A 26,177-nucleotide genomic window follows, 5' to 3' on the forward strand; every position below is an offset into this window, starting at 1 on the left:
TTCTCAAATCATCCCATTATATGAACACTTAAATATGTAGTAATAAAATATCTTAATTTGATTATCTAATGCCAGTAGTTTCTGAATTTCTGATACACTCCTGAAAAACTGATACTCACTTAATGTACAGACTAAATTCCAAACAAAGGCTATATAAACCATTCTAAACAGCATGTTGGTGAATAACAAAACTGGCTGTCATATTGCTGTTATGTTAAATCCCACAGATGATATAAAAATTAGCAAATGTATAGTGTCTTAGCATCAGGAAGTATTTCAAATCATTAAATTAAGTCTACTCGGAGCTAATAGTAGCAGAAAAGGGTATGAGACACTCACATTCTGTTCCTCTGATGTATTCTTTATTCAGCCTAAAGCATCATGCTGAGAAGATGTTGGGGAACGCATTCACCCAGATATGAAGCTAAGCAAAGCAACAGTTTTAACTAATAAATCCTGATTCTCTAATAAATCGAATAAGTGAATGAGTGAAACTTGCTATGGTATAAATTGCATGAGAAAGAGAATAACAGAATTAAAAAATAGAAAATAAATTCAATTTTAAAAGTTGTATAAGCCTTTTGAGACTTGGAGATAAGATTAAACAAAGATTAAACAGAAGTAAATAAAAAATAAATAATATTAAATAAAGATTAAATGAAGGTGAATCAATTATTTTATTGTTTTCAAATTTAATGCTAAAGAATGCTCTTCCCTAAATGGAATAAGTGCACTGCATGCAGATAACAAAAACAGTTTAGCCATTCTTTCATGCTGTGAAGAGCCTACCCCAGTGACCATGTGATAAAATTACTGAACACTGGTAGTTCAACTTGGGTTCAATTCCAGGCGAACGGGCTGGCTGCATGGGTGTTTTTGTGGTTTTCCCCATCCATAACATGTACATGAGCCAGTTTTTCTTAGAAAGCCTTCCACAAAGGCATCCCTCCTTTTCAGGAGATTGTCCTCGAGTGCTTTTCTATTATCAAATAAACCAAAAACAAACTAAACATTCATGTAGCAGAGAGGTAAGAGTTTTTTCCCCTTTGAGCTTGTAAGATCAATTGAGTGTATCCACGAGACACATATTTTTTTCTCTTTGCCTTTTTCAATATAAGTATCTTCATATGAACATTTTACTACTTCTTTCCCTAAGAAAACAGCAGCTTTAAGTTCCTTAAAAGAGGCAAGAGCTCACACAAAGATTAGATTTTCATTATACTGCCTCTAAACTCCTTGCTGTCTATGCTATCATGATGTTAAATGATTTTAACAGAGTATTCTGCTATTTTACAATTAATATGACCATGATTAGTATCTTAATCGCATTAAATTTATAATTTTTTCAACAGAAAATTTCAGTAGGATGAAAGAGATATAACTTACTGAAATGCAATCAAAATAAATTAACACTTATTTAAAGTTGAATCTTACTTAAATTTAAAGTCCTTCTACTTAACTGAGAGAAAAGAACAAATTTCAGAACAGGTGCAGGGGAAAGTCAATGAAAATATTTTACATAACCAAACGATACATTTATTTTACTCAAACTACAGTTATCAATTGTATTGATGGTTATGAAAGACCATTATACACTATCTCACACAATACACATTAATTTTTAGACAGTGATATACTGAAATTTAATTTCCTTAAGCTTTATTAAATATACTGCCAAATTTTAAATTGTCTTTAAGATGCCAAATTTTATCCCACCTTGCTTTTAAATGTTTTTTGTAGTGACATATTTGGAGGTTACGCCATGTGAAAGATTTTCGATTCCAATAAATGTTAAAAGCAGAAAGAAAGGTGCATTCAAACATATCATGAATTACAGTAGAGAGTTAGTAAATTTCAGAATGTATATAATTTGTGCATATTAAAAGAAAAAATATCTACAGTATTATCCAACAGTAATTTATATGCAAGAAATAATATAAATGTACTTAAATTCTACATTATTATACCAATGAAACATAATTACATTTAAAAGTATCACGGTAACTTGCATAAATTTATTTTACTTACAGAATACATATAATAGTCAAACAGTTGAGACATGCAGATGAGAACATCAAAAGCAATGGGCTTCAGAACACTCATCATTTGCATATATTTTCCTAAATCAGCCCAAAAAAAAAAAAAAAAAAAAAAAAAAAGGTCACATAACTTGATTAGAAGTAATACATACTATCTGTAATGCATATTTTGAAAGTCAACATTATGTGCATAATAAATCCTGTTTAATTTGAATAAAATCATCATACACAAAATAAGTACTCAATTAAACTGATAACTTCCCATACCTCAATAATTTATTCAAATTCTAATAACCCATTTCAAGGAAAATAAATAGTTTTTAACACTTATACTAAAACAAATAAATGTAATAATATGGTACAGCAAAATATAAATGATCTTAAAAAATGGTTATAAAATTTCCAGTCATTTTAAAAATATTTGAAATAAAGCAAAATCATACCAAACGAGCGAAGAACATTCAAAGCTGTATTGGTTAAAATTGGAACTTGTTTTTTCCTTCCTGCATGTGTAACTTTCTTACTAAACTTAGACTGACTAAAAAATTTACGCATTATCAATTTGTGCATTATTTAAAACAATATATGAAAACTTTAATAAAAATATTGAAGGGTAAGTATTGAAGGGAAAGTAATGCGTACACTTTTTTTGGTATATCTTCTGTATTTTCATCAATGAAATCTTTCTTTAGTTCGTCAGGAATTTCTGAGTCATCACTGTCTGAATCATAATTAGTTCGATCTAAATCATCATTCTGAAAAAGATAATAAAATTTTCATTAATTTAATCAGTTAAATTATGAAAAAAAAAACAATAAATTGTACTAAAATTTCTTTCTAAAATGCATTAAGTACACTAAGTAGTTACAATATTTATATAAATACAGTCTAAAGTTATATAAATAAGTACAGTAAAATTCAGCGAATTTAATATACAGAATATCTCTGTCTGTGACAAACTTTCAGATTCGTGTTTCAAAACAGATGAGTAAGAAATACTGACAAAATATAGTGAATTATTCCTTTTAAAACTTTTTTTAATATCATCGTAATAGTTAAATTATAAATGTAAAAATATATAACAAGAATGCTTGGCTGTAAGAGGGAACCCACATGCTACTATTACATGTAAACACTTTTATATTAAAAATATCAAAATCAAACATGTTTGAAAGATTATTGAAGAGTTATATAAAATTTCATAAAACCACACCTCTTTCAATGCAAGAATGTCTTCAGTTTCATCATCCTCAAACTTTTCTTCAAATGGATCATAACTTTCCATATTCTTTTTAAAGAAACTTTCTCTTCTACTTGGACTACTAGCTTTTTCTGTTTTTTCAGGAGATGATGTAAATGACTGATGTCTGATACAAGTTCGAGTTAGAAAACGAAACTCCTGGAATGATTTCATATTTTAAAATATAACTTATGTCTATATAAATATATTATTTATATACATGCAAATGCTTAATAAAATACTAAAATATTCCAATTATTTTAGAAATTGTTAATATTCAATTTACTATAAACAATTATTTCCACATTTTTTTTGGATTTAATTTCAAAAATTTCTCATTATTCCTCTCTTTTAAAAGATCTTTAGACTGAAGTATTTATGAGAAATATTTATCATCTATAAGCCACAAATCTTCTAATACCTGCAAATGCACAGCAGAAAATGCAGAATGAACAGGACAAATTTCCCAACTTTCATGTTCAAGAAAAGTGCGCAATTCTTCCATAAAACCTCTGAAATAACAATTTTCAATTAAAATCTTATAAACAAACAACTAAGTAAATAAATAAAAATAAATATCAAATAAATAAATAATAAACACCAAGCTAAATAACAATAAAAAAAATGAGAGATCACTTTCTCAAATTTATCTCTTTAAAATAAAATTTTCAAATAGAAATTAAAATATATATATATAAAATCAGAAGTTACTTAATTATTTACAGTAAAATTATGATCATGCCATAGCAGTTGATTTACCAGGGTCACAGTTATAACATATCTCATTAGGTTTTCATAACCAGGAAACATGAGAAATCAACTCTGTCCTTGCTTGGAATCAAGCCAATCTTCCAGTTTACTAGCCACACATGTTAATTGCTTATACCACAAAAGTATGCATGAGGGAATGTGATAATTCTTCACATTTTTCACCTCCAAAAAGATGAATAAGGAAAGGCATAACCAAATCGAGGTGGTTATGAATTAATGTTCATTGTATTTTAGTTTGAATATCACTGCAAATCAACTTATAAGATTTTTGGAGCTGGGAAACATGAAAAATTAACAATGCTTTCATCAACATTTTAGTTGATCTTCCAGTTTGCTAGCTGGATGTATAAGACTTACATAATGAGAGCATGTGCAGACATATGCAATAACCCTTCTAAATTTATGCTCAGTTATAATTTCTAACACTTTAATTTAAATATATAAGAATAAAAATACAGAATAAAATACAGAATAAAAATATAATTTTTAAACTATCCTCTGCTTTGATACAAAGAATTCTGTACATATTGTTTTGTTTTTGCTTGCTTACATTAAAACAGTGGATCAGTACTTACTTTGAGGCTACACTTGAACTTGGTTGTAATAATGATTATTCCTAAATGCATTTAGAAAAATTCTCAGTAATTCCTTCAGCTTTATTGATTATCAATTATACTGAACAACTACTCATGCATTTCAAAACCACCTCTGGTATATTTTTAATTTGGAGAAGTTGATGAACTGAAACAAATACAATATTTTAACCTTATTTTTTATTCTTTTTGGCCTTTCAGTTTATTCATTTCTCCTAACTGGATGATCAAGAAGTTCAAAATACTATTACCGTAGTTCTACCTGTAGAGTTGCTCAAATCATTTCATATAAAGCTTCTTTCTTCTTGTAAAATTTGTAAATAGCTTGTAAATTTTCTTTGCTGATTAGAAAGTGCAATTTAAATTCACATATTTCAAATTCTGCTTACATTCCTCAGATATTTTTCAGAATAACATGTAAAAGAACAGCATGTTCATTAGCAAATTTCAACCAAAGCTCATTCTACAACTCCATTTAAATATGATTTTTATAGCCCTTTTTGGCAAATTTATTATGTCTAAGAAAGCTTTTTGTTATTTTGTACAAATACAGAGCAGGCCATAAGATACTACAACTTAACAGCAATTCAAAAGAAGGTTAACTAATGTGTTTTACATGTCTTGCAAGTAACTCTCGGAGCAAAATATTCTTAATCTTAACACAAGTATTGCTGATGTTTACTGACATATTCTACTTTCTTTTTATGACCACCTATCATTACGCTCAGTGACTTTTATTTATGAGAAATGGTTAAGGACCATATTTATGTTGTGAAACAAGGGCACCTTAATGGTTTTTGTCAATGAATTACTGATGTGATTCAATCTGTGTTAGTTATCATTATGCATTGCCATGTTATGGAGAGCATAAAAGAATGGATGGATGCATACCTACACCAAGAAACAAAATGACCAGGTTAAGGTGCTTATTAATTTAAGTTAAATGAAATGAAGTGACCAACATCTGCAATCTGTATTATAGCCATATCTACATACATACACACATAACTTACATTGAAAATTAATATATCCACTTAACTTGTAACATTTTTGTGACCCATCTCATATAATGACAGACATGCATCATTGCTATCTTTCTTTATATTACAATATTATTATGAGAATTAGAACCAGTTAAAGAAAAAAATTTCAGGTACATAATAATTACATATTTGTCACTTTACCAAGAACTTTAAACAATCTTATGCTTTTCTTCAAATTACAGTGAAAAGTCCAAAAACACATAAAGGTGGTCAAAAGACCAGTGATATTTTAGTTTTATACACTTATAAGCAAGTACTGCATTCCTATGCTCATGATGTAAGTGGTTAGCAAATGCAGTTAGCAGTTGGAAATCCATAGTTCAAATCCTGGTGAGAATACAGCTGATTTTTACTGTCTTCTGCTTTGCAAAACCTAATAGTCTCTGTAGCGGTAACTCAAATATGGCAGACATTAACTCATCACCACCTGAATTTGTTTGAATGGGGCATGCCTCTCTCTCCCTAGTTGCCCTTTGAAGGAACTATTGCTTGTTCTAATGATGTTAGTATTAGCACAACCAGCTAGCTATTGGAAGACCTGTGGTTTGAATCTCAGCAAGTGTGAGCATTACTTAGCCAAAATTCTTCTCTTTCATAGTTCTTTTTTTAATTTTATTTTTTTTTTCACAGATGTATTAACAGTGCCGTATCTTTTTAACTGCATTAGCCTATATTTCACTGCTTGAAATTTTCCAAAAATTTTAAGATTATTTTTCACTTATGCAGACTAAAGCTTACCTGATGTAATTTTTAATACAAAATTAATGATAGGCACAATCATTTGACTTACTCTGTATGGAAATGGAAAGCTATCCAGTCGAAACAGCACTGGTTAACTGAAAGTAACCAACTGAAAAAAGGCTGGAAAGACAATTTGCCAGTTCTTAAATCGTGTTTTTCAAATACATTGTGCATTATTTTTGAGGAAAATGCTTTATTTTAATATTAACACATATTCTTGGGAGATATAAAATAAACAAGTTTTTCTCTTTTAGAGAGGGAAAGGAAATGAAATTATATTGACTTAAGTGAGTATCCAGCTAGTAATATAAAGTTAGCATTTTTTTCTTTTCTTTTTTTTTTTTCCTTACATATTGTAACATATTAAATGAAACAAAATCTAAATTATCTGAAACACTGTTTTATCCAAGGGACAAGACAGTGAGGTTCTACTATACAAAAATATCAAATAAAAACACTCTGAATTCAGCATAACCTAAGAGTTTCTGCGCTGTATTAGAGGTAAGCAACCTCTAATGCTGGGTTTAGATCTGGATAAATTTTCTTATGATAATAATAATAAATAATAATAATAATAATAATAAAGCTTAATCATTAAATAAGTTCTTAAAAATAGCATTAACTATGATTTAGCAATACCTGTGGTAGTTCCTAAAATAGTTTACTGATTGTTTTCGCACAGATTCTTGGAGGTCTTCAGATCTGCTTCCACAAAAGTCTTCACCAATATCAATAAGCCTGAAATACAAAAAGTGTATTAAAATATTTTAAAAATTGTTTACAAAAGATCTTTTTTACATTACTTTTTTTCAAATACATATTTAAATATTTTTCTCAAGTCTACAGTCTCAAATTTTGATTTTTAATTTTTACAAATCCAAGATCTTGAATATTTTTTTTAAAGTATGTAATATATGGCACTGGAAACATCTCATATGACATAAATAAGTGTTTATCAATTAGATAAATCATATACTGTATCAAACAGATAACTGGTGGATAATCTTAAATTGTAATGTGGCAGAACGTTAAGTGAAGGTGTAAGCTAAACAGGATAAAACATTGTTGACACCCAGTTCAGACATTAGAATAAAGGAGTATTATTGCTCATGAAAGTACAGAAAGTTTTGAAACATCTAAAAGTAAAAAAGTTCTTTTTAAGCTGTATATGGAGAAATGGAAAAATGCATATCAATGCAGGCAGGCAGCTCTGAGAAAGGTGTAAGTATGGGATATGTCCACCATGGAGTGCAATACGACTTTCCACATGTCATGTCATGTTTTGCACAACATTACCCAGCATCTGATCCCACTAATCTGTCAGGGTATGGTGTTCTTTTTAATTACTGGATACTTTCAATAAGCAAGTTACTTCCCCACAGCAACTGAAATACTTTCGACAGGGTTTAGATCTGGAGGATGTGCTGGCCATACAAGGCAATGAATATTCTTGCTGTCTATACAATCCTGAACATCGAGTGTTCCATGACACGATGCACTGTTTAGAAAAAGAAATTTATCACCAAAAGCACCATGGAAAAGGCGAACTAGCAGTAGTAGAACTTCATGAACATAATGTTGGCCAAGATGAAACCACACGTAGAGGTGGGAAGCCATCGATATTATACTGGCCCATACCATGATACTACATTTCAGATATTGCTCCCTTTCCTTGGTATTTCTGGGGTGATATGCAGTACTACTCACATACCAGATCAGTTGGCATTTACAATCCAATGGCAGACTGAACCTCCTCTCATCTGAGAATAGTATGAAAGCCCAGTCCAATTGCGATGCTTTATTTTAATAATTGCAAACATGCAGTATATTGCTGTCGGGACAATGGGATATACATCACAGGTCTGCTTAGTCCTCCTTCCCCTCAATGCCTGGGTGCAGTTTTTCAGGAAATACACTGTCCCGTGCCAGGTGCAGAATGCGTTTATTGCCAGGTGCAGGTGCAGAATGCGTTTATTGGAAATAAACGCATTCTGCACCTGCTGGATTGTGGTGTGCTGATTTCTTCTTGCAAATACAACAATGTTTCTGCCTCCTGCAGGCATCGTACTTTAACACGACCTTCCTTGTGGCACTGGTTACATGTTGTAGTTGTTTTAAATGCTTTCCACAGAAGTGAAAAATGCTGGGGGCAACGTTGAACTCCTTGGCAATATCTGTTATTATTCACCCTCTATCTCTAATGATATGGTCATGCATAAAAATGTTTGAGTGATGTTGCACGTTGTTTTCATAACAACTGCCGCTGCGACCAGCGAACTCACTTACATTGCCCTTATCTGGAGGGAAAAGAAGGTTCGAGTATTCGTGTAGAAGTTTCCCTGTTTTAATGAATAGTTGTGTTAATAAAGTTGTTCAGTATGGAGTCATGTCTTCTAAGAATATTCACCGAGCCATATCCTTCATGCTTATAATATCAATAAATCTTTCCTACAAAACTTTCATTGGGTACAATTGCCTACATGTATCAAACCCTTTAAATCTTTGATCAATGCTATCATGCAATGAACAGGGGCAAGGGAATGAAAATTTGCATATGTACTTTGATTTGATTTTCTTACTGTATTCCACACATATCCTAATTTCCCCCATTTTGCTTCCTTTTATTTTGTGGTTGCTATGGGTTGTACTGCTGTTGGTCCCTTCAGCTGTGAAATAGTGTACACTTCTAAAAATAAAATAGAGATAATGAAGATATTTAAGAAATACATACAAGAGTTGATACAAAAATAAGGTTCCTATCAATGTTACAAATAGACAACTGTGAGAATAGTAATTTCTCACACCACGCAGTTTGCCGGCATCACAAATTTTAATCGTAATCACGGAACTGCACGTGTGTATATAAGCACCAGTCAGACTGGTTTCTGCCCTTCTTCCCTTCTGCACCTGTGGCCTTCCTGCAGTCACTTGGCAATTAGCGATGCCCCATGTTGTGCAGTTTTGTGTTCCTGCATGTCGTGCTAATGGAGTTTCATCGTTCCTGATATTTTCACATGGAGTGTCGTCGTATTTTTGCATAAAAAGAAGCAGAACTAAAGGTTGTGCTTTATTTAGATGAAAATGCTCAGTGTTAAAATCCATCTGCCACGATACCGTACTAAAGCATCTCAAGCAGATTATCTATAGGTGTTCGACTCCAGAATGTGCATTACCAGCGATGTGTGACCACGTGATTATTTTAAGTGTATTAAAGAATGTGAAAGTGAAAAAAAAGATCTTGCACATGTACAACAATATTATGGGCACTGCATGAAATTAATACGAGAAAATTGTGACTGCATATATGTTCGATGAGAGAGGATTGTAATTTATCTCCGAATAGTCACGTTTCGGCATTAGCCTACTATTCCATTTTAATTTATCACGTTTTGTGTTCTAAGTTATGATATTTTGATATTTTATATGTGTGTGATAAATGTTTCATATTTAATCCAGAAAATGTGTTTGATAAAATAAATGTGAGATTAGAAAAAGAAATTTGTCTCCGCAAGTCCCATTGAACCACCTTGTACTCCGTTCTTCACCTTAGATGCCCTAGCGACCAGCACTAAACCTCTGTCAACTGACGATGAATATCCATGGGTGAAGTCCCTTTGGAATGCAAAAAGTGAATTACAGAACGAATCTCGCACTTGGCAGGAGCAAAAATGGGCATCTCCATTTTGGATAGCAGCTGTGTCAAGACTGAGCGGTGCAGCGAAATGTGGTCGGGTGGAATCAAGAGTGAGGGGGAACAGCCGCACACAGCTGTGTTGCCGGATTTCAACTCACACCTTCCTGTGCGGCTGGAGCTCTTTGGGAACCTTACTTCTGAAATGACCTATGTACTTTGTGTTTTAGACTGCTTAATCTGTTGCATTATATAGAATGAAATTATACAGTTTGAAAAATAAATTTAAAATTTTCTTCTACAAGACTGGTAGAAGGGAGAATCAGCTGTTTATAAGATTATAAAGTGATGAATGGAACAATAATGTAAAATAATTGTATAAATGTAAGGTGAAAATAAAAATGAGAGCACTTCACAAATGATATTTTTAATACTGAAACTCATCATGGAAGAAGAATATTCAAGGAGAAAATATACAGCCATATGCTAAGTAAAATCAGATAAGAATCTCTTTACAAGTTGAGCTATAAATCAGTTAGACTAGATGTAAACATTATTTAGATTTGTTTTTTTATTCCCATTTGTAGGGAAGAAATTATGTTATAAAATAATGATAATACAATTAGATGGTTTAGCAATGTACAACATGCCACATTTTTTGCAGTACTAAGAGATTACCCTGTTCATAGCAAACTTACCTTTGTATTAAAGCTAGGATGTGTATGAACTCGTCAAATTTAAATGGAGATATATCAGAAGCTAAAAGATATCCTTTAACCTTTTGTTGCACATCTTGCCATATTCTTAACAAGCCATGTTCCAACTTTTGTTTAATATAATTACGATTGAATGAGGATTCTACACTGGAAGCTGAAGAAGTATCTATGGGAAAAAAGTAAAAAGAAATTAACTGAATAATTTGCAGTGTTTAATAGCATATCTGCATTTTTTTCTATGACCATATCAAGAGATGTATAGCATTAAAACAATATACATGAAAGAGTGAAAGACTACAAATGGACAGAATGATTTTTTTCAACTTCACGTTCTTTTACCAATTTAATCCTACAACTTTAGAGATTCACTATGCAAATATCTTATACAGATCTGTGAAATGTAAAGGACAATGTGTGTATTTGTAAGAATAATAAATACGTGTAATAGACAATAATTGAAAAAAGGCTTTATATTATATAATTTTTTTTCCAATTTAGAAATTTCCCAGCTTTGTAATGATATTAACAATGAGAAGTTTCTTCTTAGCCTGCTCAGAAAGTTAATATTGCAAATCAATATAAAAATATCATTTTAAAAGAATAATATTTTTTTTTTTTTCATCTGCTGAGCACATACTGTAACATAAAAAAATACTAGCCATCTTATTCAGCCAGACATAATCAAACTTTCTTTTCACATCCCTTTTCAAAAGGGACAAGCATCTAATCATTAAGTATCTAACACCATGAAACTCTCACCGGCAGCTCTCAGCAACTAAAATGGAAAATGGACAACTACATGAGATTTTTTTTTCATGGGTGACATACTACACAATTAATCTTACAAAGTTCTAATTTAATGAAGTAATACACTTCAGTTTTCAAAACATATATTATTATGAAAAAAGTGGCAAAGGAAATAGTTACACACAATCAAATAAATTTTTAATACTTTTTAAAAGAAAACATATATTATTATAAAAAACTAGCACAGGAAACAGTCACACACAATCAAATAAATATTTAATGCTTTTTTTGAAAGACTGAATATAGTGGCTGAATAGCAGAACACTCACAGTTAGTTTGAGGTCTGCTGCCACAAGTAAATTTTATTTTATCTAGTATTATCAGAATAATTTATGTTTAAGATTATAACAAATAACATGGATTTAGAAGGCAAACTACCTTGCAGGATAAAATGTCACATGTAAATATACTCAACATTTAATATTTTAGATTATGTGACACTTTATGCACATATAATAAGGAAATTAAAATTAGATCCTGATCTTGTTTTGAGAAAATTGCCTAAACATATCTACACATAGGTAATTTTCTTTAAAAAAGACTAAGAGCTAATTTTAATTTTGCTTTCTATATTATTAGAAAATGAAAATCTGTGATTTTTAATTTTCTAAAATAAGGCCTTTAAGGAATTAATTAGTTTTAAATGAAAAAATAATTTTTTAACAATTAACTTGAAAATTTATGGAACTCAATTTTAATCTAATAATAAGAATTAAAAAAATGAAAGAAAATCACCTTCCGAAGGTTTTCTATTTTCATCATTAACTTCATGCCATTCTAAAATACACCAGTAACTATGCATTATCTTCCAAAGTGCTTTGCATAAATTTGTCAAACAAGCAGTAAAGTTTTCAGAACCTACAAACTAGAAGCAAAATTTGAATTTTTTTTGGGGGGAGGGGAGTAAAAAGGCAACTATACAATAAGATCAAAATACTTCATAAGAAATTTTAAACTGATGCTGTATTATTTAAGAAAATTCTTTTTAATCTTCGTTAAAATTTTACTTAATTTTCAAGTATAAAAAAAAAAACAGCAATTTTTACCAGTAGCACCTGCTTTTAAGCAGTCAGTAACATGTGGTGTAGTGGCCGAAACCGCTATGCAAAACCTGGGTTGTGACATCAGGTTCAAAACAAGACACAGCATAAAAATTTTATTGAACGCAAAAAAAAAAAAAAAAAAAAAAAAATGGCTACATACAATTCGACAAGAGAGAACTTATTATCTTCAAAAATCATATTCTATACATTTTACGTGCGAGAGTAATTCGTGGCTCTCGAGCTTGCATTTTTAACATTGCCAATGATTTAATTATTTTAATAAAGACTATTTTAATAACTATTGAAAACGTATTTGTAAGTTAAAAAAATAATAATTTTCAGCTTATGCTCACGAGAGATCCTTGTCCATATAAATCTTCAGTCTCTTCTTCTTTTATGTAACCTCAACACAACTCCTCCCCTCATAAAGAAATTTTTCTTGACTATGGAAGAAAAAATTCTAAATACATTTCACTGCTTTCAAAACACAAGTGGTAAGTAACCATTTAAGTGATAATAGAGAAGCCAGTTACATTACCCTGCACTTATTTCTAGATAACATAAACGCATAAATACAACAAAAATAATTTAAACTACTCCTAATGTCTGCCTTCAAATTTTACACAATGCTAATACTTAAGATAAAACATTTAATTCTAACAATTTTTTAGAAAATGAAATACACAATGCAAACAATTTTGAATATACACAAATATAATTCCAAAACTCTACAAAAATCATTTTCACCCATTTTCATTTCTTTTTACTTTACTTTGTATCCACTAGTGATATTCGGTCACTAGACTAGGGCACGACTCAAGTCATCTGCATTACCATGTAATTTGCCTGGCCTATGAACAATTTCAAAGTTGTACTGTTGGAGACACAATGCCCAGCGAGTCAAACGAGAATTTGATCCCATCATTTTGTTTAAAAAAGTCAACGGATTATGATCCATCTGGATCTTGAATTTTTGTCCGTCTAAGTAATGACTTAGTTTCTTCAGTCCATAAATAATGGTAGTTCTCTTTCAATGGTGCTATAATTTCGCTCTGCTTTAGTAAACTTTTTGCTAAGATACAGTATAGGGTGTTTCTCCCCATCCTGAACTTGAGACAACACAATACCCACACCATATAAGCTGGCATCTGTCTGCACAATAAATTCTTTAGAATAATCTGGTGCAAATAAAACCGGACTTTTTACTAGTTTGGTCTTCAGTTTGTTGAAAGCCTCGTCACACTCTTTTGTCCAAATCACTTTTTGTTTTTTGTTTTTGCCCTTCAAAGCGTCTGTGAAAGGTGCCGCAATACTGGCGTAGTCTTTTATGTACCTTGCATAGTAGCCCACAGTACCAAGGTAGCTACGTATCTGTGTTTTAGTAGTGGGGATCGGAAAATCTCTGATTGCTTGAATCTTGGCCTCACTAGGCGACCTTTTCCCAGACCCTACTTCATGACCCAGAAATTTCACATGGTCTTGTGCGAATTTGCATTTTGAGGGCTTAACACAGTCAATTTAGCCTCCTGAAGGCGACTTAAAACCACATCCAAATCCTTCATATGCCTGTCTCAAGTCGGCGAAAAGACTGCGATGTCATCAATATATGGTAGAACAAAATCGTCCAGCCCTCCTAAAACTTGAGCGATTTACAAAAATAGAAAGGCGCATTTAAAAGCCCAAACATCATTTTCTTCGGAATGAAAGATCCAAAAGGCGTCACAAATGCGGCATACCTCCGTGCACGCTCCGTGAGTGGTATCTGGAAGTATCCTTTGGTTAGATCCATGATTGTGATAAATGGAGCTGCGCTGACTTTTTCTACCACTTCTTCAATATTGGGAAGAGGGAAAAATTCGGTCATAGTTTTTTAATTTAATTTTCTGTAGTCTATACAAGGACAAGGACCTTTACCTGGGACCTTTACTATAATCATAGGCGAAGCATAATCAGATTGCCCGACTTCTATGACTCCTAACTCAAGCAATCGCCTAATTTCCTCTTTTAGGATGTCGGTTTGTCTCATCAACATTCGGTAAGGCCTGACTCTAGCCGGAGTCTCATCCAACAATTTAATATCCATTTCGACCAAAAACGTACAGCCGGGGTCGGATGAAAACACCACTCCATACTTCCTTATAATTTCTTGGAATTTTCCTATTTCCTCTGCCGTAGCTCTTTCTTCTAGCTTACTATCTCCAACTATTTTCCAAAAATCTACCTGAGTTGGATCAGCCAAGGGATAAGGAATATCCACTTCTCCCTCAATATCTTCCATGACCTCCTCCATCACAAGATTCACAAACTCGGGGCGCTGATAATAAGGTTTCATCAAATTTACGTGATAAATGGTGTCACTGGTACGCTTACCCGGAATCTCTACCATATAACTGGTTTTGGAAATCACACTAGTTACTTTACCTGGCTCTATCCAGTTCAGAGCCATTTTGTGTGGTTTAGACGTGGCTAAAATAAGCACGAGATCTCCGACCTTAAACCTTCTTGTAACAGCGTTGCGATCATACCAGAGTTTCCTTTTACTCTGACACTCTTTCATCCTCTATACAGCCAGCTCCTGACACTTCTTTAATCTGTTTATTAAGTCTAGAACATACTCGACCACAGTGGGGTCTGAACTTTCTTCCTCTAGCCAGTTTTCATACACAATCGTTTGAGGCATTCTCAAATTTTTTCCATGTACTAACTTGCAGGGACTAAAACCTGTGCTCTCGTGGCTAACAGTTCTGAGGGCGAACAAAGCACATGGCAAACATTCTTCCCAGTCCTTCCCGCTTTCCAAGCACAAAGACTTCAATACCCTTTTCAAGGTGGAATGCAACCTTTCAACAGAATTGCTTTGAGGGTGACACACAGAAGAATGATACACCTTAATTCCGAACTTGCTAAAAAACTCAGATGTAAGTTCACTGGTAAACGATCTACCCAAATCACACTGAATTTCCTTAGGGTAACCTGATCTAGAAAAGATTTTTATCAAGGCTTGAATCACACATTTAGAGTTTAAATTCCGTACAGGAATGGCATCTGGATATTTGGAAGCAACACAAATAGACGTAATTAAGTATTTATTTTCACGCGAACTAGGGATCAGAGGTCCTACTGCATCAATATGTAATCTGCTAAACACTTCTGATATAACAGGCACAATCTTCATAGGGGCTTTCTTTTTATCCTTATTGTGACCTACACGCTGACAAATATCGCACGTCTTCACAAATTCTTCAATTTCCTGGTAGCAATTAGGCCAGAAATAGTGTGTCAAAACTCTATCTTTGTTACCCCTAAATGACCAGAGATTTCCTCGTGGCACAACTTCAAGATCCCTTTCCTAAAAATGAGAGGCACATAGAGCTGACGCTTATCTTCCCCTTTTTTAGAACTTGCCACTCTGAATAGTCTTTCTTTGACTATTATAAACTCTTTTTCATTTTCACTTTCCCCTTTCTTCCATAGGGTCGCTAAACTAGCGCAAGTTTTTTGTGCTTCCAAGAATTCTGCTGATGAAACGTCTGCAAGGATAGACCTTTCCTCTAAACTAATGTCTGGAATTTTAATGTTCTCCTCTGTTTTACTGGTTAACTTCCTTTCTTCTGAATGCTAATTTTTGACGGCCCTTTCACTTTCTATCTCTTTCTTTTCTTCCGATCTGGAATCTAAATCTTTTGCACTAGCTCTCCCTAAAGTCCTGCGTGCATGCGCCTGACTACGAGTCTCCACAGCATTCAAGAGAAATCCGTCGAAAATACGACTCTCCACAGCATTCAAGAGTTCCCTAATTTCCTCAATCAACTGTGCAGTTTTATTCCCTAACAAATAGTACTCTTTATCTAACTCTACTGGAATAACCGCTGCCTTTGTGGTGACCACACCAAAATCACCTTCAATGGTGACTTTCGCCAAAGGTAAGCATTTACATTCTGTGTCCAAAGGCTGTTTCACCCATACAGTTTCCCCAAATAAGTCACTAGTATTAATCCAAGTACTATTACACAGATCTATACCAGCTTCAGTATCTCTCAGATATTCTCTCTCTATCCCATTAATTACTGCTTTCTTGAAATACGGCTCAAAACATTTTCCTAAATTCTCCGTTCCTAGATTATTCACCAGATTAGCCTTATTCTTTTCCAGCGATGGACAGTTAGGTCGGATATGTCCGTCCTTTCCACATTGGTAACACTTTATTTTCCGTTGTTTCTCGAAACCTGCTTCATTGAAAACTTGCTTTTTTTTTAGGAGCCTCCACTTATCTATGCTCCTCTGATTTAATTCTTTGATGACCACTACTTTTCTGATTATAACTACAGTTAGAATTTACATACCACTCTCTATCTTTCTCAAATGGTTTCTTTAATGCCGCTCTCTGTTCTAACTTCCTCGTATCTCTTCGCAAAGCCTCATACTTGTCGCATTTCTCTGCTAAAATGGAAGCTGTTTTAAAATCTTCCCAATTGACTAAGTAGTGCTCTCTTATTTCTAGAGGGACTCGCCGCTTAATTTGCTCAGTGAGCATAAGTTCCTTAAGACTTTCAAAATCTTGAATTTCTACTGAATCCAACCAATTCTCTAAATACACTCTCAATTCATACACTAAATCCACCCATAACATTCCGTTTTTTCTAGAATGTTCTTCAAATTTTGTTTTTAGTGCCCAAGAACTAAGCTTGAATCTCTGCATGAGTAATTTCTTAACATGCTGATAATCATCCCCTTTATCCGCTGGTTCTTTCACTATTAACTGGGCTACATCGTGAGATAATAAAGGAATTAATTGCAAGACCCAATCAATCTCATTAACGTTCTCTTTTTGAGCTTGTTTCTCAAATAGCATAAAGAATAATGAAATATCTATATTACTCGGTTCAAAACGCAGTACTAGATCTTTCAAATTAACCTTTTTTTCTCTAGATTGTTCAACTTTCGAAACCGTGGAAGCTAGGCTATTAGTCTGAACCACATTCATCAGTTTTAACCTTTCCAATTCAAAAACTCGCTCCCGCTCCCATTCCGCTCTCTCTTGTTCACGTTCCCACTCTGCTCTCTCTTGTTCGGTTATTTCTTCTGCTTTTTTCTGCTCAGCCGCAGCCCAAATTCTTGCCGCGTATTCTTTCGCAGCTTCTTCTTCATAGTCCTCGGCATTTAGAATAGCCTGCCTAATTTCTCTTACTCTATTTGCCTGAGACACATTTGTTTCAAACTCCTCCGCTAACTCCAATAGTAGAGTTTTAGTAAATTTCCTCATAAACTCACCCATTATGGAAAATTAAAGAAAAATAACCTACCACGAAAAACAATAACACAAAAACAACAACAGGTCTATCTCTCCAAAACTGAATAATTCCCTAACAATTCTGAACACAAATTGTCTTAAAACACTTAATGATAATACCTATGCCTACAAACAAAGCGTATATAAAAAAATGCTAATTAAGAGGCAACCTTTTCCTGCTCTATATCCAAAAAAAGCCTAGTCTCGAATAACTGGCATAACTTCTCCAAAATCACAAAAATGGTACTCACCAATTTTGAAGACGCCTTCGACTGACTCTCCTGGCACTACTTGGATATTCTTCTGGGAAATTTCACTATTTTGCGGCACTAGATCACGCTTCCTCCGGAGTTCCCTTATGACACACTGTCACTTGTCACTGATGAGGCTTCACCACGCAAACTGTCCTTGCATGCAAAATTAGATCGTTCTTGAAGAGAAGAAAGTCTTTACTGTTCACATAAAACTCAAGTTCACAGGCGAAAAAGTCCGTTCCTAAATTTACTCTCAGGAACAATCCCTAAAAGCTGCCACCAGCTTTTAATATTTACTGCTGTGGTGTAGTGGCCGAAACCTCTACGCAAAACCTGGGTTGTGAAATCAGGTTCAAAACAAAACACAGCATAAAAATTTTATTGAACACAAAAAAATGGCTACATACAATTCAACAAGAGAGAACTTACTATCTTCAAAAATCAAATTCTTTACATTTTACGTGCAAGAGCAATTCGTGGCTCTCAAGCTTGCGTTTTTAACATTGCCAACGATTTAATTATTTTAATAAAGACTATTTTAATAACTATTGAAAACATATTTGTAAGTTAAAAAAAATAATAATTTTCAGCTTATGCTCACGAGACATCCTTGTCCATATAAATCTTCAGTCTCTTCTTCTTTTATGTAACCTTATCACAAACAGTTCAACTTTGGCTACCAAATATGAGGACTTTGTTTCTTTAAAAAATTACATATAAAAGATCTACCAAAAAATTCTGTCCATTTGGGAAGCGAAAGAATATAATCCACTTTTGTTCACCAGATATCATAAAGTCCAAGAAGGGTTCATTTTGCTCCAAGCAAGCACACATGTGCATATGATGTCGATCATGCAATTTTTTCTCACTTAACTCATGAGGCACCATTTGGAATACTTATAAACCAATCCTAGTTGATGAGTATAGTCCAAAATAGTTTACTGAGTTAAGTTTTTCCCAAACCTTTTTTTATGCTCTCAAAAACGGATTCTACTTTATCATACTCTTGACAACATAACCATCAATTAAAGATAGTCATCAAGATTAGACATTAGAGACGACTTTTTAGGACACTAGAGAGCACTCTCCTATATATTAGGTTATGATGTGGCATTTATATGACATGCATGTGAATCACTGTGCATTAAATAAAAGAACTTTTTTATTACCTGTCTTCCTTAAATACAGTACAAAGTCCGTAATCCAGACACGTCATGACTTCGGATATTCTGGATTAGGGGTTTTTATGCATTATGGATCATCAATTTAAATCTGGTAAGATGGCATGCAGAAATTATACAGTTAAAATATGAAATAAAGAGAAATTATGATCTAAAGGGTATCAAAATTTACAAAAAAAAAAAAAAAAAAAAAAAAAAGCTTAATATTTATTTGTTTACTTTAGTAAACATTTCTGTCAATGTAAGTTGTTTAAGTTGCTTCGTTTTTTGTGCTAATACTTTCTCTTTAATTCTCTCTTCTATAAACAGACATAATTTCTTGTTCAGTTACAAAGTTCCACTGTTCAAATCCTGTGTCGAGAATACTGACTAACTTGTCAATCGAAATTTTTTTCACTTTCAATAACCTCTCTGTTACTTTCTTCACTATTGGAAGCGCGCATATGTAAATGCTTTACTGGCTTTATGCGCATGCATAGTGAATGTGCGCATCAAATGTGCATGCGTAAATGCTTTATGCGCATGCGTAAGTTTTTGGCTTTGAGGTCCGGATTATAGATCATTTCGGATAATGGACGTCCAGATTACGGACTTTGTACTGTATATAGGTTAATGTTCAATAAGATAATATTCCAAAATTTTCATTCTGTTGTTTTATTTTATTTATCTCATTCTTATCATCTCCATTTTTTTTTTAATCTTGATTTTGGCTGACCTCTTTGAACGGTTCGTGATAACCTTCAGGTTTAAAAGGGAATGGGAGACCAACTTTTTATTTTAAGTTACATATTGTTTCCTAAATAAATAAAATTTGCTTTTAATTTCCTTGACTAATTGCTAAACATTATTTCCTATATGATTATCTCTTTGACTTCATTATATTTACTTCTGTATTTATTTTCATATTTATATACAGTAAACTCTCGCTACAACGATACCCGATACAACAATAACTCCCTCTACTACAATAATGTTTTGTGGTCCCGGTGATTTTGCATATAAACTAATGTTAATCTCCCCTCAATATTGCTATATTCTCTAGAACAATAAACCTCTGTAAAACGATTTTTTCAATCTAAATTTCAGTATTATTTTGTCCATTTATAATAATATTTTGATTTTCAAATGCTTTTTTTTTTTTTTTTTTTGTTTTCTTTTGTTATTTTTTCCGTCTATTAAGACTCATTGTGGATATTCAACTAATCCCTGAATAAATAGCTATTGTTCAGATTTCAAAACAGATGAAGACCACCCTTTTGAACTGAAAACGACTGAAAGTTGCGACAAATGAAAACATTGATGCTGCTGTTTTAAAATGGTTTCAAGAGATGAAAGCAACAAATGTCCCAATAAATGGACCTTTATTATGTGCAAAAGCACGGAAATTTGCAGCAATGCTAGGGAACGAAACTTTCAAAGCTAGCAATGGTTGGTTAATGCATTTTCGAGATCATCATGGAATAACTTTCCAAGAAGTTCACGGAGAGAAAAAGTCAGCCCTGATAAATGACGCAAATGAATGGCGGCGAAACAAGATGAAAGAAATCTTAGAAAAGTATGCTCCAGAAGACATTTATAATGCAGATGAAGCTGGGTTGTTTTTCCAACTCCTACCCAATCGAACATTGGCATTCAAGGGTGAAAAGTGTTATGGAGGGAAGAAATCAAAGCAGAGACTGATTGTTCTGTGTACAAATAGCACAGGAACGCATAGAATACAACCCCTCGTCATTGGTAAATCATTGAAGCCAAGGTGCTTTAAGAACGTGAAAAGTCTTCCCGTGGAGTATAAAGCAAATAAGAAGGCTTGGATGACGTCTAAATTTTTTTCCGAATGGTTACAGAAGTTAGACAATGAAATGAAGAGGAGAAAGAAAAAAATCGTTTTGTTGATAGATAACTGCGGTGCTCACACGTCATTTCCAAAGCTACAAAATATCGAAATCGCTTTTTTCCCTGCCAATTGCACTTCAATTTTACAGCCTCTTGATATGGGCATAATTAAGTGCTTCAAAGGATATTACAGAGAACGGTTGGTGGACTCCATACTTGTAAACTTTGAAAATAAAGTAGAAGACCCTTTCAAAGCTGTAAATGTCAAGGAAGCGTGTGACAATATTGCTGGAAGTTGGTGGGAAGTAACAGAAAACACCATTCGGAATTGCTGGAAAAAGGCCAGTCTTTGTGTTATGGAAGATAAGAAATCTGATAATGATGAAAATTCCATAGACAATGATCTCTTAGATGATCAAGAATGTGTTTTGCACATCAAAAAATCCGTATCCCAACTTGAGGAAACAAGCGGTAAAAAGTTTGGAATTAGTATAGAAGAATATTTAACAGCAGATGATGATCTTACGGTTTTCACAGGAGTTACTGATGAAGATATTCTCTCTGAAATTACTGATGAGATAGGAAACAATGATGAAGATGATGATGATATTGATGATGATGATAATACAGGTCCATCGCAGTCCTTATTGTCATCTCAGGAAGCTCTTCAATCTGGGAATTCTCTACGGACATTTTTTTCAAGCCTTCCGTCGACAAATGAAGAACATTTTCGTGCACTAGACTCAATGCATACAGTATTGGTGAACTTAACAGTTAAAAAAATCAATAAACAAACAAAAATATTGGATTATTTTCAATAAAAAGTGTTTTCAGGTATGTGAATATTTCTATGCTTATTTTCTGAATTTATCTTATTTATTTATTTTTTTAGTATTTAAACCACTATTATTAGTATTTCACAAATTAATTTCTTCTAAATATAGACTTAAAAGTAGTATGCTATGCACCTTAAACTAATAATAATAAAATAAAACTCTTATTAAATGCTCAAAATATGTGGGCCCTCCATATAACAATATGCCTCTCTACAACAATATATTTATTTGGTCCCTAAAATATTGTTGTAACGAGGTTTTACTGTATACCTATTAATCATTACCTTAGCCAATAGGCCCATAATGTTTATTGGCATCAAATAAAAACTCAATTCCTTACAACTTTAAATAATCAATTTCAATTAAAAATAAGATATCAATATCCTTTTGCTTACATTCAAATATCAGAACTGCATGAAAACTGCAATAGCTACGCAGTCTCTTGTGAAACAGAATTAAGAGTACTGAAACCAGTTAAAATTTATTAAATGTTGATGAGTCAAAAGCCATTTGTAGGTTTAATAACATAGTCAAATGAAAAATGTTTCAATAACTGTAAAATTTGATGATGACATGCACGATTTCACTTCTATCAAAGAAACATTTTACTAAATGTTTTTTTTAAAAACAATCACTGTAATGACCATTTGCATTATTTTATTAAGATAATTATTGATATAAAAATGCTTTTTATACTGTTATAATTTACATAAATATCTACATCCATTTTATTAGATTTTTTTCTTTAAAAAAATTTGTTGCTTGCTGATTTTTATTTATTTTGTATTCTTTTATAGTATTTCTACTGTAGTACTCTACTACTACTACTACTACTTTATAGTAATTCTACTGTGTACTTCAGTATAAATTTTAATTTGTGAACATTTGCTTCAATTTTATGTAATTGTTTTATTATTTAATATTTCTAATTTGCTTACACAGACACTAAACTGTAAAAATACCTTATGAAAATATGGACTTATACAAGTTATAGAACTTTAATAGATGGAAAATATTGTTGCTAAACTGGTGAACATTTGCAAATTTAATTTCTTTTTCATTTAGTGAAATTTTGAAAGTTTTTAAAAATACATTTTCAAGACTTTTGTGTTGTTGCTGAGTTTAAAATGTTGCTGAGTTTAAAACTCAGTGATATTACACTGTGTGCTATGAATAACTTAGCAAATCTGTTTGTTTAAAATATAGAAGCTATGAATTTTCACTATGGTGATTTATAAATTTTAGGATGAATTGGTGATTTCTGTTCTTGCATTACATTATTATCTCTTACCTCTAATTGAAAATTTTTACATCTATTTCCTGCTTTTGAAAGAAAGTTTGGTACTTTTCCGTTTTGACGGCGCAAACGATAAAGTCGCCAATAATGGTTTAACTGATGCCAGACGGAATATCTTTGTTGGTAACCTTTCACGCCTCAGTTTCAAAACAAGTTGAAGCCATTTCTTATCAGATTGTTTCTTTCAATACTGGCATACAATAATATAGAATTTTTACACAATATTTAAATTTTATCCCCTAAGACAATTCACGGTAATAAGTCAATTAGTTCTAAGTCAATTAGGTTCTAAATCAATTAGAACGCAATTACACCGCTCATCCGAAGGCAAAATGAAGTGTTAAATTCATCAATTCTAATGAGAATGCACTAGCGAAGTAAAGCACTGCGGTTTTACATAATTTCTGAGTAAGCTATTCGTACGAATTGAAATAATTCTTGCATTTAAACTTGTATTCCAAATTAAGATTTAACTTGAAATTAATGTAGATAATTACTGAGCGAATTAGATTTTAGTAGCGTAGTTTACGTGAGATGAGATCACTTGGGGTCACGTGATACGAACCGGCGAATCAGGATATTGAACCATGAAATCATAGTAAATTCTTAAATTAATGTCTTTTTACAAATTTATTGTCTTTATTTATTGGCTTTTTACAAAATTTTAAACCATATTAAAATGTTTATGCCTTCAAAATAAAAAAAAATTCTTAGAATTAACATTTTTTATGTGTATACTGTATGTTGTCGCCAACAAAGTCTGCTTGGCGAGATTTGCGCCGGCGAAACGGAAAAGTACCGAAAGTTTTTATCACCTACAGCTGTAGTAAAATTTTCCTTTTTACCATGCAGGTTTAATCATGAAATCTTAACAAACTGATAAAAATAACAATATTTTTGTGACAACAGTATACAAGTAAACAGTTCTGTTTACTTGCTAGACAAATGAAATAATTATTTTCAATTTCTGTTACATATGGAATGCTTTATATAAATGACAACATGATGCCTACTTACATTTTTATTTTAGTAATTAGCATTAAAAAATCATTCCATTCCTTATGACTTGAAATGCATTAAGTTTTATAATTTTTTATTCTTAAATCTTCCCTTTTCTTTACACTGACTGAAAGATGCATTATTTTGAAAATGATTTATCAACTAAAGTTTTTCCTGCAAAACTACACATAAAAATCTTTTTACAACAAATGAGCAAAATCTCGATTATACGTGTAACTATTGCAAAATGAATGAGTTACCTTACACATTTAAAATAGATATGATGGATCTTGACAATACAGAAATGTCATACTTTAAACTTAATGTAAACTACTGGCATAATGTATAATAAGTTGAGACTTATTGGTATTAACTTACTTTACACAAATCAAAATATTGCCTTTTCTGAAAACTTTTGTCTTTCCCACCACAATTTTTTTCAGCATACTCCAGTACAATCATAAAAGCAGTATTATGAATTGCACTAGCAAAATGCATTAGTAGCTGGTCGATCGCAGTCTAAAAGAAAAAGATACATATGGCATAAGCAATTTACAACATTTTGCTGTTTATAACAATAATCAAGAATTTAAAGAGAAAGAAACTAATACAATTTCATTTAAAACTAAAAATACATGAATACATAAAACTAAACACTTCTACATTCTGCTACTGGTAATTTGGCATTTTCATGTAAATAAATCCAAGTGATAAATTGCTAAATAGTAATAAAATAATGTGCTTAGAAAGTTATTAAGAAGTTTAGTTGCCTATGTATTCGAACACAGAAAAAATTAAACAAACTTATTACAAAAAGTTTTAAAAACAAAGCTACTCAACTACACACAGCTAAATATTTTCAAAATGAATCTCAATTTGAGTTCTTCCACATTTTAATATTAAACTTAATTATAATATTATTAATATTAATTAATAATTAATTTTAATATTAAATAATTATGTCAGTTGATAAAACTTTAAAATAAAAATATCTAATGTCTTGTATATTTTATCAATCATCATCACATTTGTAAAAGTGCAAAAACTACTAATTTATTTCCATCAAAGTAACATTATGAAAATTATACTTCACCATTTAAATTCATACCTGCATTTTCCCAAGCAACGCATATGCTTCCTGGAGCTTCTCATAATGAATCTGATCAAAACTAGAACAAACTTTAGACAAAGCAACATCTAGCTGTTCTTCAGTCATTTCAAGTGTATCTTGGAGTTTTGAGCTTAGTTCACTGCACGCACAAATAAATAAATATTCTGAATATAAATATCAAAGTCATCAAATGGCATGATAATATTTGCATAAGAAATATGATACACATATATTTTCACTTCTAGCCTAGATATAAAGCTAGTAGTTACCAAAGTAACACCAGTAGTTTTCTAATTAAGTTAGAATATCATCAAATTTTTGTTAATTAAAGTATTTCTGTTGATAATTAATAAAAACTGATTTATCAAATGGAAAAAAAATTCTCATAATAATCCACTTAGCTGCCAAACTTTGCTTTTGTTTTTTAATCATGACATTCTATTTCTGACATATTACAGAGAATAATAAAACATTTTCATTTACTTCTATAGTAGATTAAATCACACAGTAATCTATAAAAATATGATAACTACTACAACACAGACTAAGCTTTTCATACTGAATACTATTCTTTTACACTTTTTGTGCAGTATGATAAAAATTCTAATAAATCTGATAATAATAACTTCTTTCTGAAATAATCTGTATAATAAAAAACTGTCAGTTATTTTCCTACCCCACACATAAGATATACTTTACATACAAATACTTTATATATCTTATATACATAAAAGAATTAAAATTCACTGAAG

The 26,177-nt window shown here is 31.9% G+C and overlaps 1 protein-coding gene across 1 annotated transcript in view; it reads right to left on the reverse strand.

Annotated features, from left to right (window-relative positions):
* Vps50 (vacuolar protein sorting 50) overlaps window positions 1–26,177 on the reverse strand; it is an 85,273-nt gene that overhangs the window by 29,528 nt on the left and 29,568 nt on the right. The window contains exons 9-18 of the mRNA XM_035359134.2: window positions 25,423–25,564; window positions 24,693–24,833; window positions 12,317–12,446; window positions 10,757–10,940; window positions 7,067–7,165; window positions 3,701–3,791; window positions 3,253–3,438; window positions 2,682–2,794; window positions 2,483–2,577; window positions 2,029–2,120 (exon numbers count right to left, since the gene is read on the reverse strand). Of these exons, the coding sequence (XP_035215025.1) occupies window positions 2,029–2,120; window positions 2,483–2,577; window positions 2,682–2,794; window positions 3,253–3,438; window positions 3,701–3,791; window positions 7,067–7,165; window positions 10,757–10,940; window positions 12,317–12,446; window positions 24,693–24,833; window positions 25,423–25,564 (1,273 nt within the window). The remainder of the gene's footprint in view (window positions 1–2,028; window positions 2,121–2,482; window positions 2,578–2,681; window positions 2,795–3,252; window positions 3,439–3,700; window positions 3,792–7,066; window positions 7,166–10,756; window positions 10,941–12,316; window positions 12,447–24,692; window positions 24,834–25,422; window positions 25,565–26,177) is intronic.

The sequence above is a fragment of the Stegodyphus dumicola genome, chromosome 5 (assembly GCF_044657685.1).
Source record: "Stegodyphus dumicola isolate Sdum_Otavi_A_Nest chromosome 5, ASM4465768v1".
In the NCBI taxonomy this organism is placed as follows: Eukaryota; Metazoa; Arthropoda; class Arachnida; order Araneae; family Eresidae; genus Stegodyphus; species Stegodyphus dumicola.